Source organism: Pleurodeles waltl, chromosome 3_2 (genome assembly GCF_031143425.1).
Source record: "Pleurodeles waltl isolate 20211129_DDA chromosome 3_2, aPleWal1.hap1.20221129, whole genome shotgun sequence".
Classification (NCBI taxonomy): domain Eukaryota; kingdom Metazoa; phylum Chordata; class Amphibia; order Caudata; family Salamandridae; genus Pleurodeles; species Pleurodeles waltl.
In genome coordinates this window covers 173421558-173434982 of record NC_090441.1, presented here as the reverse complement: position 1 = coordinate 173434982, position 13425 = coordinate 173421558, and the positions used below count along the sequence as shown (strand labels likewise).

The 13425-nt window shown below is 47.7% G+C and overlaps 1 protein-coding gene across 1 annotated transcript in view; it reads right to left on the bottom strand.

Moving 5' to 3' along the window:
* The window catches only part of CTDSP1 (CTD small phosphatase 1), a 154338-nt gene that overhangs the window by 35195 nt on the left and 105718 nt on the right, over positions 1-13425 (bottom strand). The window contains exon 3 of the mRNA XM_069227101.1: positions 3624-3725. Within this exon, the coding sequence (XP_069083202.1) occupies positions 3624-3725 (102 nt within the window). The remainder of the gene's footprint in view (positions 1-3623; positions 3726-13425) is intronic.

Here is a 13425-nt window from a genome sequence, read left to right as displayed (position 1 = left end):
CCACCCCAACCTAGACTATCCTAGACCACCGCAGGAGACCTAAACATCAAGTTTGACAAGAAGAATGTGACAATCACTGAAGCAATCACATTCAACCTTGAATTCTTCCACCGCAAACAAATTGCATTTGGTCCAACTCACTCCATATCCAGCACCCACCGAAATCTCCAAAGATCTTCTTTGCTGAACTTGTGCAAGGGAGGTAGCTAGAAATGTACTCAAGTCCTTTGAGTTAGGATCCTTGCCACCAGACTTTAAAACCTATTACATTAGACCACTCCTCAAGAAGAAGAAACTTGACTCATTCAACCCAGCAAGCTACGGGCCGGTATCTAATGGCTCGTTCCTAACTACAATATTTGAAAGAGAGAACTTTTAATGTTGTTGTGGAAAATGACCTCTATCTGGATTCAGGCAGAGGCACATTCAGCCCTCATATCCAGACTGAACAACCTAAAATTCAGAGTGGACAGGAATGGAGTGGCTGCCCTATTGCTTCTGGACATACATCATTTAAAACTGCCCACCACCACACACTCCTCCAATGACGCCACCATTTTTTAATACATGTATATGCTATGAAATGGACAGAGAAAACTTACCACCTCTCACAACAGTATCTCACATCAAGCACTGTGCCATCCCCTCAGGGGTCCGTCAAATCTCCTCTCTTATTCAACATCTACATTGTTGAACCTCACCTGCTACAACTATGCACAGTCTTTGTGCCTTAAATGCAGTGATGTTGAGTAAACACAAAGCTCTACCCCACAATGACAGGGATCATGATCTGATGGCACAAATAACAACTGGCTGACATGTGGCCCAAGGAACTACATCAGCAGAGTTAAAAACACAGGGATGGCCTTAGTCTTACATCTATGCCAGCACCACATGTCAGCAAAGTCACAAAGAGCATCTTCTACACAATGAAAATATTGTGATGTGTCTTTTCCTTCTCTGGATACCAACAAAGGCTACAACTGGTCCTCATACTGTGATATCCAAGCTCACCTACGCCAACAGCCTCGTCTTCGGCACGCCACATTTTCCTCATCACTGGCTCTGTGTACTAGAAGATCAAGGTTGTATGCACTGTGCATTGTCCACAGAGCTTTGCTGGAAAAGGACCACTATCCCTACAAAGTGGACCTAAGCAATACAAAAACTAGGGCACTGCACTCCAGGCATTCACCATGCTTCATCATACTGCATTAAAATAAGAAAACCGCAGAAGGCACCGATTTATAGATAGTCGCTACCAAGCTATGGAACACACCGCCAGCCTAGACCCAAAACATTCAGAAGAGATGTAGGGCATGGCTGTTTCTAATGCAAGAACAACCAAGGACGAGCTGGGACAGAACCTAGAACAATAATCGCTCCTTTGAGAACAAGTACAGTCCACAGCTATGGAGCAACTGCTGATGTTCACGAACCCTTTAAAAAAGCATTCTGTCGCTGTAATGTCTGATGGGTTGTGCTGCATCTAATCTTGGGTATTACATACCAATGTAAATTCATACATACCCCTACTGGCCTTTACAAATACCCGAACGTGCAGAAGTCCTCTAGCCGATTGTAGTTCAAGACAGGCTGCAGTTTAATTGATTTCTACTGAACCTATCAGCCACTATCCTTCCAGCCCACAGCAACAAACAATGCCTTACTAACTGGACAAGCATGCAGCGACTGCTATGGGCCATAGGACAACTCCAGCTTACATAAGCACTGCTGGCCCACAAACTATAAACCTTGACCGCTTCTTACCATCCCAAAACGATAGTTGTATAACAGATGACTGAAACGCAGTCCATCCCAGCAGATCCCTTGCCCATCTCTCACTCCAACCTATGCCTGCGGAGGACCACAAATCCTGAGTTCAGAATTGACACACTGTGCAGTAAGCAGCCTGATCGACTGTGACCACAATACATACCATAAAGGGAGCTGCAGAGCTGATCAAAGATGCTAGCTTTCTGAAAACCATAAAATATGTGCCTATCTCTTATCATTCCACATCCACCTCACTGCTAAACGCTGTGTCCTATAACACGATAACTGCACCTCGGTGGCCATCACACACGGTCTTCACACAGGATCAAAAAACAAAGACAACAGCCTTACACCCATACACCCTCTCACAGAGTAGTTTGCGGCACATAAAGGCAAGTGCATCAGTGTCCCACATGGTGGAAGTAAGCATTGCAAAAATGTTTCAGAACAATGGAATAGCACACAAGGCAGATGCAAGGATGGAAATGTGCTGCCCTTACAGGCCTCCATCTCATCAGGCATTCAGAAACATTCACGCTTAGAATGCGGCCTCATTAATGTTCTTGAGCAGGGGTTCTGGAAATCCTTCCAAATGCCATGTTTGCACTGAGGCAGACTAGTGGGTCACATTGCAGATTCGACCGGACAACACGACATCGGCTCTCGGAGCTTTGTCAACAAAAGGCAAGAAGGTTGCCCAAGTTAATATTGAGGGTTACTAAGAAATGAAGGGGTGGGACCCTCAACAAAGGGGGAGACGAGGAGAGAGAGGGAGAACAAGGCTGTGTGATGTCATACGGAAAAAGAAGCAACACTGCGTGGAATGGAAGTAACAGGAATAGGCGATGTGAGGACGAAAGGACAGACAGGTAAAGATCAAGGAGCGATAGAGGAGAAGAGACCGAAAAGACAAAATCACAGGAGATGGCCAGGACAGGGGGACAACTAAGAGGAGAGAAACTGGAGTGGACAGGTAGACGTAAAGACAGATGCTATGATGGGAAAACATAAGGAGAGGGCGGGAAGGGAAGAAGGAGGAAGAGAGGTGATAATGAAGAAAGGAAAGTGAGAAAACTGTGCAGGTGAGGAGAGGAATAAAGAAGGAGAAAATTGCATGGGTAAGGAGTGGAACATAAGAAGGTGGTAAAGACTAAATAAGCTGGTGAGAAACGGAGACTATGGTGAGGAAAAAGGCTTGGAGGGCAAAATAGGAAAAGATGAGAATAAAGAAAAAAATATGGGTGGCATCAGAAGAGAAGGATGAGAAACTAGTACTAGGGAGAGAGTGGACAAAAGAAGGAAACTAGTAAGAGATTAAAGAACAGACAAAAAATGTGAAGGAATAGGAAAGATCAAGGGTGAAAGAGAAAAAGGGGATGCCTTTTAGAGGGGGATGGCACCTCATGATACAATTGTGCTTAAATAGCAGGTGCGGGGCCTCTGCAATGATACAGGACCGTCGCCCCCCTGGCTCAGCCAGCAGTTCAGGGAGGGACGGGGCTGGGTTGTGTTGAACAGCCAGGCTGGAGAAATTGCACAGACCCATGGGCAGTGTCTGAGTGGCAGTCCAAGTTGCTCAGATCAATCCTGACGCTGCTTTCATGCTAGCATTAGCAAGAAAGCAACGCTTGGATTGCTGGGGAGCCTGTGCTGGTGTCCCAGTGATTGCTGGGACACCACATTGAGGGAAATGGAGCGATGAGGCAGGAGTCAGCAGCATCGTGGTGAGAGGTAAGTTTATTTTATTTTTTATTTTCACCCCCTCTGTCTTTGCCCCCCCCGACCCGCCCCTTGAGATCTGCGGCCTCTGTTAAATAGTGCTGTTTTCTAGGCACTTTGAAACTGACCTTAAACGAACTATGAACTAAGGTCTCGTCCAAGTCGATGACGACGCAGATCTTTCCAACATCCTGAGGCTTAACTTCCGGAAGAAGATATTTAGAAGCAGTCTGGTGAAAAAGACAAGAGAAATACATGTGGTTAACACAGGAATGTGGTTTCTGAGGCCAGCGATGAAGAAGCCAGCATGAACCAAGCACCAGAGAGTACACACCGGGGATAGCAGGAAGCAGGGAACACAGGGCAGCTTACACACACCGCCCTAGGGACAGCAGGCGACCAGGCTGTTGGGGCAATTCAAGCAGCATCTGGGGTCAACAAACCCTGAAGCAGCCAAGGTGGCGTCAGTGATACAGAAACACATCAGGGTCAGCAGGCATAAGGGCACATGGTTCAGCCCAAGCACCAAATAAACCTCAAAAGGGACAGCACGTGACGGGAAGCCATGGCAGCCCAAGTGCGACAGAAACCAAATTAGGGGCAGCAGGCGGAGGAGTGACAATTGCAAAAAAAAAAGTTCAGCAGAGGTATTAGGCAATACAGCTGTCAGTGCTGATGGAGCACTAAAAATCGTAACAAGGGCAGTGGGTGAGTGAGCAGTCAGCGCAGAGCAAGCATCATAGAAACCACACAAGCAATTTATGATGGAGCGTCAGCGCAGCGCAAGCACAATAGAAACCACACCGGCAAAAGAGGACACAGTAGTCAGCGCAGAGCAAGCACCATAGAAACCACAGCAGCGATAGATGACGCAGCAGTCAGCGCAAGCACCATAGAAACCACACCAGTTATGGAGGTTGCAGCAGTCAGCGCAGCACAAGCACCATAGAAACCACATTAGCGATAGATGATGCAGCAGTCAGCACACCGCAAGCACCACAGAAACCACACCAGCGATAGATGTGCACCAGTCAGCGCACCACAAGCACCAAAGAAAGCACACCAGCGATAGATGACGCAGCAGTCAGCGCAGCACAAGTACCATAGAAAACACACCAGCGATAGATGTGCACCAGTCAGCGCACCACAAGCACCAAAGAAAGCACACCAGCGATAGATGACACTGCAGCCAGTGAAGCCCAAGCACCATAGAAACCACACCAGAAAAAGCAGACAACAACCATCAGCGAAGTGCAAGCACCTCAGAAATCACACCAGATATCGATGAGGCAGCAGCCAGGGCACTCCAAGTACAACTGAAACCACACCAGTGATAGATGACACAGCAGCCAGCGCATCCCAAGCACCATATGAACCACACCAGCGAAAGCAGAGGCAGCAGCCAGCGCAGCCCAAACACCATGGAAACCACACCAGCGAAAGCAGACGCAGCAGCCAGAGCAACCCAAGCACCACAGAAACCACACCAGTGATTGCAGATACAGGAGCAGCGAGCGCAGCCGAAGCACCATAGAAACCACACCAGCGAAAGCAGACGCAGCAGCCAGCGCAACCCAATCACCATAGAAACCACACCAGTGATTGCAGATACAGGAGCGAGCGCAGCCCACGCACCATAGAAACCACACCAGCGAAAGCAGATGCAGCAGCCAGTGCAGCCCAAGCACCATATAAACCAGCACGAGCGATTGCAGATACAGGAGCAGCCAGCACAGCCCAAGCACCATATGAACCACACCAGTGAAAGCAGACTACACAGCAGTTAACGCAGCCCAAATACCATAGAAACCACACCAGTGATTGCAGATACAGCAGCACAGCCGAAGCACCATAGAAACCACACCAGCGAAAGCAGACGCAGCAGCCAGTGCAACCCAAGCACCATAGAAACCACACCAGTGACTGCAGATACAGGAGCGAGCGCAGCCCACGCACCATAGAAACCACACCAGCGAATGAAGACTACACAGCAGTCAGCGCAGCCCAAGCACCATAGAAACCACCACCAGCAATTGCAGATACAGGAGCAGCCAGCACAGCCCAAGCACCATATGAACCACACCAGTGAAAGCAGACTACACAGCAGTTAACGCAGCCCAAGCACCATAGAAACCACACCAGTGATTGCAGATACAGGAGCAGCGAGCGCAGCCGAAGAACCATAGAAACCACACCAGCGAAAGCAGACGCAGCAGCCAGCGCAACCCAAGCACCATAGAAACCACACCAGTGACTGCAGATACAGGAGCGAGCGCAGCCCATGCACCATAGAAACCACACCAGCGAACGAAGACAACACAGCAGTCAGCGCAGCCCAAGCACCACAGAAACCACACCAGCGAAAGCAGATGCAGCAGCCAGGGCAGCCCAAGCACCATATAAACCACCACCAGCTATTGCAGATACAGGAGCAGCCAGCACAGCCCAAGCACCATAGAAACCACACCAGCGAACGCAGACTACACAGCAGTTAACGCAGCCCAAGCACCATAGAAACCACACCAGTGATTGCAGATACAGGAGCAGCAAGGGCAGCCCAAGCACTATGGGAAACAAACCAGCAAAAGCAGACAACAGAGCAGCCAGGAGGGCCCTCGCCACTTTAAGGGCTAATGGAAGAACACTGAAAGTTTCCTTTCACTCAAAACATAGGCCAGTTGTTTCATGTCATCATGAAACAGAGGAAGAGGGACTGGAAACTCACATATTGCAAACATCTGAGGTGCCTCAAGTGTTTCTAGACGTACTCGTGAGTTCCTTTTGCCTGAGGAAACAAACCACGGTGGCCCTCCTATCAGAGTTAGTCTATCTAGTAAGACTTTATGGAGCTGAATGCAGTCGACCTTTCCAACATGACTCGCCCATGGTGGCTTTTATCGAGAGCGGCTCACAAAAGTTAAGTGCAGTCTCTGTGACTCTGCCAGGGCAAAGGTATTATTACCCAGGTCATAGGAGGTCCTCCTGGCTCAATGTGGACTTGAAACTAATACATTTTCACATACCTTGGCAAGAAGCGTGGCTTCAGCCTGAAGGAGCTAGAGCTGCGGACGCTAGGTTTGGTTTCGTCACGCAAGAAGTTCTCCATGGTCCTTGTAGGTATGTAGGAGTCACAGCCAGCTCTGGGCATCCATCTGTAATTCTAGTGAATGTTGGAACAAAAAGCTCTGCATTTTTCATACCAATCCAATCCGACACAGGATCGCCTTTAAAGAATGACGGCCTAAAGCCCTATGCACATCTCTCATTTCCTCCGTGTAGACTTTTTTCTGAAGGAACATTTTAGGATCATTTTCCATTTGCGTTCCAATATTCACAGCACTAGGGGTGTTCGGTTAGTTGTTTTGCAACTTGGTCTTTTTTCCAGTTTCAAGTTTGAGCATCAGTTTCAAGGGAGGACTGCTTCACAGCAGGTGATGTTGATTTGTAGAGTCCACTCATCACCCCATAGGTTATGTAGGTGTGGGGTCCCCAACGTGCTTAAACAGCCAGGTGTACAGCTTCCTGTGAAACGCAAGAAGTGAGGAGGAGCCTTTGATGCGTTGGGGGAGGTTGTTCCAAGTCTTGTGTGTGATGCAGATGAATGAGCGATGTCAAGTTTTGCTTTTGCGGATGTGGGGAGTGTGTGCGAGTGAGGTAGGGCGTAGGTGTCTGGTGGGTTGGGGAAAGTGTATGCAGCTCTTCAGGTATTCTGGTCCTGTGTTGTGTAGGGTATCACATGTGTGCGTGATAAGTTTGAATGGGGGCCAGTGAAGCTCCCAGAGGTCCAGTGTGATGTGGGTGGGAGGGTGAGTATGGCACTCTTGTGAATGGTCTGAAGTCTGTGTAGCACTTGTCGGAAATTGTGGTGTAGGGAGTGCTGCCGTAGTCCAGAGGTGGGCCTAGTCTCGAACTATAAATTAACACAGGATTATTTTGATTTAGATATTTCTATCCGGTATTCCAGCCTAACATCTCGTGAATATAAGCTTCTCATTTCTTCCTTTCCTCCTTCTCAATTTGTTAGCCAGCTCTCTCTGGTTAGTTTTTAACATTCTCACTTTGGGTGTGAATTGTTGGCCTTTTCATCTCTTAATTTAGCCAGATTGTCTGCGGAGTTTACGTCATATCTGTGACCCTGCAGAAGGTTGCAGGCGCATCATCGCATTCTAAGTTGACCCCAATGTTCGTGTGTAGAACACCAAGATTCAAAAAACATATGGTTGATCGACGGGTTTGGAATGATTCTTTGGGCCATTAATACCCCTCGGTTGTCAGGACATCATCTGATCACTCCACTTTGGATAGAAAGAGATCCCTTACATTTATAATATGGAGCAGCCCCCAATTTCCAGCCTGTTGTGGATCGTCTCTCGGCTTCATGTGCACATTTTAAAGGGTGAATCATTGATTACAATTGCAGATTTTTGTAATCCTCTGCCAGGGTATTACCATTTCCGTCACTAATGTTTTTGCAGTTCTTTCCTCCAGCAGATTTACAGCTGGAAGTAGCTCAGATTTCAAGATTTCTTTTTAGTTTTAGGAGGTCTAGAGAAAAGCATCAGACCAATGGATGAATTTGGTGACAAAGATTTTGCAAAGTCGTGCTTGGGGGGCTCGAAGGCTGGTAATCCAGGATTATTTCACAGATCTCCTCCATTTATTTCACAACGTGAAAGTCAGGGTAGCTGAAGTGACATTCCATACCCTTTGACCTCCAATTAAGTGATATGACGCCTGGCCCTCATTTTTTCCATGAAGGCAGATCATATGACCCTGAAGATCACAACACAATTGGCATTGTTAAAGTTCCATAGTAACTGCAAGATTAGTATAAAAACATAACAGAGAAATATCTGTTTTAGATTCCACCTGTATTATGGTGCTGACTTGATCTTTGAAAGTTGGATTGCATAACCCTTGCCTTTAACTGAAGTGAGTGAGTGAGTGAGGGAGTAAGCCAGACCTCTTCCAGGGAGTTTCTCACCCTGTGAAAACTTCGAAAAGCATGGGGTAAAATAGTGCATTTTACAGACCCATCTTTAAATACTTTTGCTGAAATGCCTTAGGCGCTGAAAGGGAACTCATTCATTATTCAAATCATTTCATGGTGTGCCGCGCCAGCGAAACCAGACCTTCCTCACGAGTCAGCCCATGTTGTTTTTCAAAACGTCCTATATCCTTAAGTCAAAAAAACCTTAAATGTGCCATGGCCAGTATTTTATCACTGGTGCCAACATGCCAAGAATTTCTTCAAGTATGCAAGTATTTTTGCCAGTATTTTTCCACGGGTGTCCTGTATGCCATACATTACCTCTCGGATGCCAGTGTCTGTATTTTACCTTTGGTACCGTTTATGCCAAACATTCCCCCAGTGTGAAGGTGCCAGTATTTTGACACAGGTGTCTGTCATGCTAAGAATTGCCTCAGGTAAGCCAGCACCAGTATTCTACCCTGGGAGTATCTGTATCCAAGGTAACTACCTTCAGTATGCAAGGGCCGACGACAAACTCACAAACATCACATTCTCCCTCGAAGTCCCATTCACTCAGTCATTCATTCTCGCTCACACTACCTTACACACCCACATAAACTCATTCTTATTCATTCTCACTCACATTCACTCAATCTCATTCACACTTACTAACACATAATCTTGCACTCGGTCACTGACTCACTTTCACTCACACTCTTACACACACACACACACATACACACACACACACACACACACACACGCACGCACGCACGCACACACACACACACGCACGCACGCACACACACACACACGCGCGCGCGCACACACATACACACACACACACACACACACACACACACACACACTCTCCCACATAAATACCATCACACACAAGCACAAAATATTCATTTGGAAACATTTTTACTTATCACAGCTGTGTGTTACCAAAGATCGAATTCCCCTTCAGTACACTCCATGCTTTATCACACTAACAGAGAATATTAGAATATTATTCACTATTAGTATAGTGAAAATGGCAGAAAATAAGGAATGTGGAGCCGACCCCTCTGGTATTGGGACTGATTTTGCCACCTCTGAGGCAAGGGCCGAAAAGGGAGTGCCAGGGCTAGCAGAGGTCGAGCCAGAGGTCACGGCAGCAACCCCTGGTTACTCCTAAATTACATCAATGACCCACATGTTGGTTCCCTTGAGCAAAGCATTGGATTGGGCAGAAGCTGTGTGCCTCCATAGAAAGAATGCTTGGATTGCACTTTTTTGCCATCAGGAAAGTGTATCCTCACTACAACAGGACTGAGTTTACTATGACAAAGTTATGACAAAGGCAGTAGGCCTGAGGTACTTGTTATGAAAACATGTGTTAAGGTCAACAGGCATCAAAGACTGTTTTTACTTTTAGTAACTGGAAATGATTAAACCCTACTATAAAACACTGGGGTTGAAGATTTGCAATGTGAGAATCCTTGTTAGGCCCTTTTGATGGGGCTGTGTACTGCTTTGCCAGTTGTCATTTTCTACATATTTGTAATTTTAAGTCTGTAATTTTATGACTGGACACCCGATGGTTGCCAGCTAATGAGCAATACAGTAGGTGTGAGTTGGTTATGGTAGTAAAGGAATGCGGAAGGCTGTAGGCTTGATTGGGTCACTGGGAAAAGCTATGATAGATCTGATCTGTTTATTATGAAAAGTGATGACAAGTTTGCACAATCGACTTATTTAATGTGAAATTAATTTATTAAAATCAGTAGGCCTTTAAATGAGTTGTTAATAACGTACTGTGTCAAAGATTGTCGATAGAAAAGTTATTACATGGAATCTCATAAATTAAGGTAATACCAAGGTCTTCGGTGTGGGTGACAGACCATGACTAACCACAGGGGTACACAATTTGCACTGTGAGAGTCCTTCTTAGGCCATGAGAGGAGGCTTTATGTATTTTTTTGCCAAACGTAGTTCTGTAAATATTGTTGATTTTATCATAGTTTGCCTGATGACTGTGTGCGAAAGCTTATGCTCAGTACGCAAGGCCTGAGCTGATTGGTTGAAAAGTCTTAGTTAATACTATAGACTTGGGTGTTGCCAGATGCCATAAGTTTGATCTCTTTATTATAAAAGTTGCAAAAAAGCAGCAGGCCTCATTTATTTATTATGAAAAGCATATGTTAAAGCCAATAGGCCCTTTAAGGTGGATTGTTATTTCACAATCTTAAGGCCTTTAGACACATTTTTACATGGAATTTCACAGATTACTGTGATGGCAAGAGTTTTTGTTTTTTTACACACTTCTGACAAGACTAAACGCATCACTGAGAAAATGTTGTCAAGTACCATTAAGTTTGATCGGTTTATTATAAAAAAAGGTATGACAAAGGCAGTAGGGCTTGATTTATGCACTGTGGAAAGTATATGTTTGAGCCAAAAAGCCTTCAAGTGTGGATGGGTATTACACTGCATTCAAGAATGTAGACAAGTAAATTGCTACATGCATTCCCACTGATTACACGGTAAACAGGTATTTTAGCATTGGCTACTTCTTCTGACAAGAATTAGGGGTTTAACATTTTCACTGCGAGTCCTTGATATGAATTCTTAGGAGGGAATGTAAATTGTTTTGCTACCTGTATTTCACACATATTTTTAGGGCCGAGCGCAATGCGCTCCGTCCCTCTTCTAATCTCTCTTCAGGGGGATTTTAACCACGCCCACGTTACATCAGTCACTTTCATTGGTTCGTGGGCTTGCCTTTTAAAATCCGCTTGCTTTCATTTGTGAAAGGCATGCATACGTCATGCCTTTTCTGGTGTTTAGCCCTCCTCGAGAGCACCGGTAAACTACTGGAAACATACGAGGCTCCATGTTTTCCGTATGGTTTCTGGACTACTTTTTCTCTTTATTTCGCAACACGATCGCACTGTGTTTTACCTAGTGCGATCGCGCTCGTTCTACAGAGAAAAAAGGGGTGAGCGTTCCATCTGGTACCAATCCTCGCAACCAAGTCTCCGAGTAAGCCGCCGGGTCTCGACCCTCCATGCCCTCTGGTAGGTTCACCACTCGTATATTATTCCTTCTGGATCGGCCCTCTGCGTCTTCTGCCCGTCGCTCCAGCTCTGCTACTCTGGCTTGTATGTCTTCCATTCCTGTTTTCAGCTGGGTGGTCGCAGGCGTTATCTCCTGTATTGTGGTTTCAATCTCCTTGGTTCTATCTGATAGTTTGCGGTGGTCCGCGTGTAGGAGGGTGAGGTCGCTCGCCACTCTATCTTGGCTTCTAATGATGTGCGGGCGCGTTCCAGTGAGTCCCCAATGCGTTCTACCGCAGCAAGTACCGCATCTAACTTCTGGTTATCTTGAGTTGGGAGGTCTAGTGCTTTCCCAGGTCCAGCTCCAGAGCGGAGTCGTCCGGTACCGGCCATGGTTTAGTTTGTTGGGAGGTTAGTTTAGTTTCTGGTCGTCACTCTGCGCTCAGTTTGTTTGCGCACACAATACGCACCATGGGTTAATGTCCATTGGCGAGTTGTTGAGGGGGTGCGCCGTGCGCTGCCATCTCTCAACTATTAAGTGAGGGGCTTCTCTATTATCAGTCTATCTTGGGTTCCCGGTCGTGTGTAGACTTGCAAGGAATCACTTTTGGTGGAGGCGTCTCAGTAGTGTTTCATTTGTCTTCAGCCTTCGGCAGGTTGCGTGGCTTCATTGTGGTGTCCCTCCTGCTGAGCTCCTGTTTTTGATCAGGGGAGGGTTGGACCCGCTTGTCAGGGGGCGAAGGGACCGCGACCCCGCGGCAGCACGTGCAGCCCGGTCGGTTAATGCCTCCCTCCGGGTCGCTACTCTCCGCTCTCGCGGCGCCCCACGCGTCCCAAGGGGCTCCGGCCGGCCCAGGGGCTCAAGCGTCGTCGTAGGTCTGCCTTAGTGGTTTTAGCAGTCGTAAATGGTCAGTGAGTTCAGCTTTCTGGGCCTGGTCGCCTCTTCCCCGCTGAGAGTGGAGTGAGTGGTGTCCTTTTGGTGTTTCACGCAGCAGCTCCCATGAGGGGCCTGTGCACATTCCCTTTTTTTATTTTCCTTCCCTCTTTCCTCCTTTGACTGTTTCCTCCCTCCTTAAAAAGGAAAGGAGAGGGGGGGGAAGAAAAGAGGTTGGTGGCCAAGGGAGGGCTCCCAGTTGCCTTGCGTCGCTTCAGTAGGGCCCCCTCTCCCCCTTCCGCCGGCCCGTCAAGTCATTTAGGGCCCGTTGGTATTTCCAGGGCACGGCTGCAGTGAAGGGATAGGGAAGGCCTCGGCGCCGCCCCGGCGAGGCGTCGCGCTATTTTACTGTTTTGTGGAAGGGGGGGGGAGGGGGACGCCCTCTCTCACCGGTTGTTCGAGGTGTCTCCGGCGAGGGGGCCAGCAGAAGTCCGATCCTTGCGCGCGGCTCCGGCCGCGCTCGCCGCCTCTTCCCGCTCGCGTCTCCTGCCCCTCAGCTCCGCCTCGTGGCGCGGCCCGCACAATCGCCGAACCGCTTGGGAGCCGAAGCCACCAAAGGAGCGGCTCCAGCCCAAGAAGCTCCAACGCATCCTCCGCGTCCAGGCGGCAAGCACGGGGCGTCGTGCCCCCCCCCGCACCCACACCCAGGCGCTGTTTAAGCCGGTTGCGGCGCGGAGCTCTACCAGCTCGCGCCCGCCATGTTAGGTGGCTTAGTCACGCCCCCGGGCCTGATGCTTTCCTTGGGACTAAGCTTACACTTAATACTGTTGTTTTGTGCTGCTTCTGGTGACAAGTCCATAGTAAAGACTATAGAACGGATTGGTTCAATAGGAAAAGTTATGTCGGATTGCATATGTCTGACCTGTTTATTGTGGAAACGGAAGGCAAGGGCAGCAGGCAAGCTAACTCATTCTGAAAAGCATATGTGAAATACAATAGGACTTCAAGAGCAGGTTGTAATTACACTGTTAAAAGGCTGTAGA